Below are 6658 nucleotides of genomic sequence, written 5' to 3'. Positions count from 1 at the left end.
GAAATTTTCTGCTAATGAAACGTTCCCCATTGACAAGGAGTTCATACAACTTCTTCAGGAATCACTTTCAACTTTTTTATTTCTGCTTTACATTCCATATCCAAAGTAGCACCCTTTGCAAATAATTCTTCTAACTCATCGGTGTCAATTAACTCTACAAGTTTTTATATAACGTTATTATTAATTGTTTTCATTTTCGCTTCTACAATTTCAATACAGCTTAAAATCTTTTTTTTCTTAGAGTTCATACATCCTTGTAAGATTATCTCGTTTGCTTTAATTAATTTACTTTTTAAAATCTTACCTGTATCTTCTTTAGCGATTTTTTGTTATCAATTTTCTCGTGTTGCTTTGTCATCTTCTAGTAACTTACTCTAAATCCAGAACGTGAAATCTCATCCCAGGATGAGTTTCGTCCTGGTATGAGTTCATCAATGTGTCTACTGAAAGTCCTCACGTGCTAATTCAACAACAGCTTTATATTGTAGCAGGTCCGGTTGCATGTACATGATTAAAATAATATCACAAATCAATTCAGATCAGTAGCAGAATAGGTAATTTTATTTATCAATGGACAATAAATGGCAAAATAAATGGCTGCCCAGAGTCCTCAAAATCATGGCAGTGTCCACCAAGAAAATTACATGCTTTTATTTTATAATGAATTTACTTTATAAAAATATCAGGTTGAGATTTTATATTAAAACCATACGTATTTTGTTTAGAACAATAAGAAAAGAAGATAATGACCAGCCTGGTTAAAATTTAAGATAAACAAATGCCATTGTCTTTTATGTCATTTATTCACCCTCGTCTCAAGGAATTTTCGCCACCTCCCATATATATCAAAAACGCAAAAAGCCTGGGGATGAGGGTGATCGGTCATTTATTCAAAAACGTGAGTTATCAAAATCCAGCTCAATCAATATTCAGGACCAGAATTGGGTCTGGGAGTTTTTTGAGTTCATGGAAGAGAAGTGTTTCTCACTTTTGAAGAGAAGTGTTTCGAACAGAAGAGAATATTTCGGAAAAAGAAGAGAAGTGTTTTTATTAAGAAGAGAAGTGAACCATAGGAGGCATCGTACTAATTAAGTGAACAACAAAATTTTTTTCGACTTTTAAAAAGGTTATTACCTATTGAAAACAAGTTGTGCTTAAATTGTTCATTAAAGTGTGAATATGAACTGCGTTAACGTTTTTATATTTTTGAGCTTCACAAGATATTTAAAAGGTCAAAGTAGAACTACGGTCGCCGCCATGACAGTGTAGGTGAGAGTTTTCTGTTCGGTAAATTACCAACTTGTGTGGGCTTAAGCGCACGGAGATGTGAGAATTAACAAAGTGAGAGTCTGAACGGATAAACTGTGTGTCTCCTGTGATTATTTAAGAGTAATTTTACTTATCATGTTTAAATTAAATACCTGCCGCAGAATAAAATAACGTTTTACTCTAATAAATATCGTTTTAGACACGAATTATAACTTGAAAGAAACAAGAATAAACTAGCCGTTTCGGCAGGAAGTTCTACGGCGTATTACTGATTTATTATATCCTCTACGGAGGAGCTATGCTTTGAAATTTTTTTAATTGCGCAGAGTGAGTATCCTTTAAAAAGGGATTACTTTTTGCTGGTATTAATTAGTACAAATAATAACCAAAAACCAGATAAATTCAAAATTCAAAATATTTAAAACTTTGCCCAGCAAGCAAAAATCCTGTTACAAAATCGTGTCCAGTAGAATAATTGAAATGCGGTCAAAATCCAGAATCGAATTTTACAATACAAAATAATATTCACAATGATAAGAATAACAGCTTGCAATCATACAACGTCTCAAACACACTACACTGGCAAACTGTTCGCGCATGATTCGCGCATGTTTTCAGTCGATTAATTTCCTGATCATTTCGATCGGTAGACCGTAATTTGTAGCGCGGATAGTTGAGTTTAGATACGAGAAAGCAAGACAGAGTTGTGTCTACTCTTTTATGCTGCTGTGAAAGCCTGGTTTCTACTCCTGGTTTTATTAAAATGAACTGAAATAAACACTCACACATAGACTGGTTTTTGCAATATCAACTATTTCAATCTCTTTTCAGAGTGTATAGCTCGAAAGCACTACTTTTTCAGATCAGAGCCATTTACATTGATATCTTAAGCTCGCCAAAGGTTACATAAAAGTTCAATGTCAAACAAATCGTTTCGGATCACATTAAGTTCACCAAGCGAAAAAAAAAAATCAAGTCATGCATTTTTAACTGTTGTATTCTTTTTAGAAAATTCTGGCGTACTTTATTTTAATGTCTACGCGGTGTTCTGTACGGCATGGTCAGTATTTTATTTCGATGATTTTTTACATCCCGCATCCTGATAGGTCATCCCGATAGGTCATCCAGCATCCCACTTTTCCGATATGCCCAAGCACTTTTGGTTCGTTTTCTTGTAGAATTCCCTGCTCTCTATCGTAGGTGTTTTTAACTAGATTTTCTAAATTTTTCATCGTAAATTGAAATTCTCTTAAGTGGGAACTAGCTTCTGAAAGACTCGCCTTACATTGAGAATAAAATTCAAATGCTTCGTTACTATTTTAAGTACCGCTGTTTAAATCATCCACGTGTAAAGATGTAAGCAGTTTTTCCAAGTTCTTGTCTACATCTTGATTTGTATTGATATGCTTCTGCAATACAGCTGAGAAAATAAAGGGTGATGATGTAAGACCAAAAAGAATACGACATAATCTATACTTGATCAACTTATTTTCTTCAAAATCTAGAAAATTTATTTGTTCAATGTTTTCGTACCAAAGAAAACGAACGTATTTACGGTGACCTTCGTGCAAGCAAATTTGAAGAAACGCTTTTTCCATATCCGCTATAATTGCTATATTATTGGTGCGAAACCTAAATAAAATGTCAAACATGGGCGTGGTAAGCGATGGTCCGGCATCGATGCATTCATTTAACGATGGCCCTTTCTCTTTACGCTAGCATCAAAACAATGCGCGTTTTACTAGCAAGTTTATCTTCGCGTATGATAGGCCGATGCGGTAAATAGTGGGTGAAGCCTACTTTGCAATACACAGGCAATTTTTCAATAATGCCGGTGGCTAATTGATTTTTTATGATCGCATCATAATCTTTTAAAAGCTTTTCATTCCTTTCCTATTGTTTACTTCACCGTTTAAATCTTTCTTTTGCTAAACAATAGTATGCTGTATATCTTCTATCGCGATATGTTGTTTGACTCGTGACAGAATAGAGAGTTCCCACAGCGAGTGAAGCAATATTGTGCAGTCTGAAGTCTGCCATAATGTACGGACACGTCTCATTATTTACGTTAGTGGAGTGAAAGGAACAACAAGAAAACATGAGCTTAGATTACCACAAAAACCTTGATCCTCCAACACAAAAACGATACAGAGAAAAGATAATAGTAATTGAGAATATAGATCCGCACAAGGTAGAAGAAGATAAATATTGTGATGGCATGTCTGAGTCACCCAACATATCGCCAAGCCCTAATACTGCTGACGACATGAAGGCTTATAAAAGTTTGGAAGCATATAATCAAGTTCTTGAAGGTTGGGTTAACGATGTGAAATGTTTGGATCTAATCTTAAGCTAGCTCGTGGAAAGGTATGCTTCTTATGTTAGTTTTAAAGCTAGCTAGCTATCTAGCTGGTATTATTTTGGAAAGAATATGAATTTATTTTTCTAGGTCATGCACTCTCAACGATTGAGTGAAAATGGATCATAGCAGAACCGAATGAAAAAATGAAATCAGGTCATCGTACACACATGTAGCAGTTACATCTGCTAGTAAAAATGAGTATGACAACAATAACAAATGAGGATGTCCACATCTTAGGGCACGTCATGAATGTTTTGATCAGCTAATGGTAAATCCTTAAGAAATAGTTAGCCTACTTTTGCCTGTTCGATGTTTTGATTGGTCAGTGGGAGACATATTTTGGACACAAATATTATAACTTGGACGTTAGTTTTAAATTTTGACCATGTCAAGAACTTTACTCGTTATTTCACCTTAAAAGGTTTTAATATAAGTTTCTTTTTACTCTATCGTTTTCAAATTCAATATATCTCTCACAAGAGGAGTAACATACGACATCTGGCTTCTAATATCGAATAGAAAATGAAAACTTGCTGAATATTTTTCATCAGCAGAAGACACAGTAGTTTTAGCAGTTTGCAAAACAACAGGGTTTTCCACTTTGTTTTTACTCCCTGCTACATTTGCTGACATCATTAATATCATCATTGGATTCGTTTTTATTGTCAGATTCCTTATCACGAAGCATGGGACAAGTAGCCACGTGGCTTGCCTTTACAAGAAAAACAATTCCATTTTAATACACCGTCATGCTGAAATTACAGTCCAAACTGTTTCAGATCAAGGAGAATTGCAAACATCGCAACATCTCCTACTACCTCTTTTTTCAAATTAGCCTAGCTCTTACAAGAAAATCTTTTAACCTTTTCCCTCGACCTTGTGATGTTCCACATTAGGTGATAGTAATAGGTGGACTAAGTAAACTAAACTTTAACTGAGAAAATGCTGGATGATAGGTTACATTATATGTCTTTTTTAGCAGAAAATTTCCTATTAAATAAGTCATTCTGTTTAAATTTTCTAGCTTGCAATATTTTCTGCCTAACCAACTTATTACTGTAAACTCGCCTTGTAAGTCAAGCTTCCAGTTACTGTTGAGTATCTGTTGGTTTCACATACAAATCAGTAATAAGTTGGTTGCCTTTTCAAACAACCTGGACATCTAACAAATTCACTTTATCTTTGAATAATCAGCTGCAAATTTAATTGTAGGTGGCAAGCATTTAGAAGTTCTAAACACTGCTTAAAAGTATGTGGGTCAAGCAATTAGAGCTGCACTTGAAAAAGGGAGGATAAAACACTTTCCACAAGAGTCTTATGGAAACGGCTGAATGTTTTTTGTAGAATAATGTCTTTGAACACAATCAAGAGTTTTAAAGGCAGAAAGAAAGAACACTTATTGGGACCAAAATGGCGCCCACCTCACGCGATTCTGTTCAAGGATATAATAGAAAAAAGTTTTCTAAATACCTCCCTCTTAAAATCATTGGTGAGGTGGCTTTATAATGACGACATATTTATGCTGTCGCGAAGCATTTTGGCAAATTATATTGAATTCTTTTGTTGCACACGGATTGAATGAGCGTGAACTGACTTTTATTATGGACAATTTCAGTTTTTGTTATTATTGTCTGTATTTTTCTGTGAGGTAACTTCTCTTAAAATTCCGAATTTAATTCTTCTTCGCTTTCGTTAGGTCATATTAGAAGACTCAGGTTCAATTCCTGATACGGGAAATTTGTGCGATCTTATTAAATCCTGCATAATTAAATTCGAGCTGTACTGGAATTTAACTTTAAACTTTTTATAGTCAAAACGTTTAATTATAATCAGGGTATGGCATTAAACGGAAGATTTGAGTATATTTCGTTTCAACCTCTACACATTACAGACAAAGAATAAACAAATTTCAAATTTATTTTTTATTGTCCTTCTGCCTAAGTGGTTTCTTCACGGGCCTTATCGACTAGTCCCTATAATCCCTTAGGCGTTTGTCAAAAACATACGATACTATACAATATTTTGATCAGCGTTGCAGCCTCTACACATTACAGACAACAAATGACTAAATTTCACCAATTTTCTTTTTGTATATGCACTGCTGACGTCAGTAAATAATCTAAAGCAACCTATTTTTCTATTGTTTTTCTGCCTCAGTGGATTTTTCCACGGGCTTTATCGACTAGTTTATACAATAATATATCAGAAAAACACAAAACATTGCTTCTAAAAAAAATCCATCGGGGTTACAGTTGCCCCCACACTGCTATATAAATTATAGATAAACAAACAAAATACGAATATGACGTGATACACAAAGTTAAAGCCTATTTCGGACCGACGTGAGCCAAACAAACTGCAAAAGAACATGCCGACTAGCTAGGACCTTCATTTTAGGTCATTTTAGATCGTTGTAGGTCGTTGTAGATGGTTTTTAGGTTGTTGTAGATCGTTGTAGGTCATGTAGATCGTTGTAGGTGGTACCTCAGTTTAATAAGTACAAGAAAATCTAAAGAACTAATTTGAACTGAAAACACAACTCTCTGCAAAATTAATGTTATCAAATCATTGCTCTAAAGAACCAAATCTTCTTGGAGGAATAAAGCATAAAACGAAACTAGATAACAACTTTAGTAATAAAGGCAATCAGATTTTTATCAGATCAGAAAAGCAAAGGGGCAAAAAACGTTTAAATTGGAAAATTGACACCAGAATAATTCTGAAGGAACACAATGATGCGATTTATACAACTTGATGAACCAGACTCATGCGTCTTAAATAAAATCAGGGTGGATGATTTGTCTGACTGCCCAGACAACATCACAAAACCAAAAAATCCTATGACTAATCAATATTTGATTCCACTTACACAATGACCGTCTTGAAAAAATTACCGACCAGAACTACGAAGTTGTTTATTATCCACCTGGTGATGGAAACTGGCAGTTCTCTGCATTAGCTTTTAAGATCGCAAAAACATTAAGAGATGAAATTATTGGGTATCTATCTGACCATAGTTAAATTCCT

The 6658-nt window shown here is 34.4% G+C and overlaps 1 protein-coding gene across 1 annotated transcript; it reads right to left on the bottom strand.

Moving 5' to 3' along the window:
• Positions 1–2588: 2588 nt before the first annotated feature.
• LOC130657822 (uncharacterized) lies at positions 2589–3309 on the bottom strand. Its single transcript, XM_057460820.1, has 3 exons — positions 3204–3309; positions 2984–3107; positions 2589–2901 (listed from the first exon to the last, which is right to left on the bottom strand). The coding sequence occupies exons 1-3, from the start codon at positions 3307–3309 to the stop codon at positions 2589–2591; spliced, it is 543 nt and encodes a 180-aa protein (XP_057316803.1).
• Between the last annotated feature and the right edge of the window lie 3349 nt (positions 3310–6658).

The sequence above is a fragment of the Hydractinia symbiolongicarpus genome, chromosome 9 (genome assembly GCF_029227915.1).
Source record: "Hydractinia symbiolongicarpus strain clone_291-10 chromosome 9, HSymV2.1, whole genome shotgun sequence".
Classification (NCBI taxonomy): domain Eukaryota; kingdom Metazoa; phylum Cnidaria; class Hydrozoa; order Anthoathecata; family Hydractiniidae; genus Hydractinia; species Hydractinia symbiolongicarpus.
Note: the sequence above shows the minus strand (reverse complement) of the source record. Positions and strands in the feature narration are given on the sequence as shown.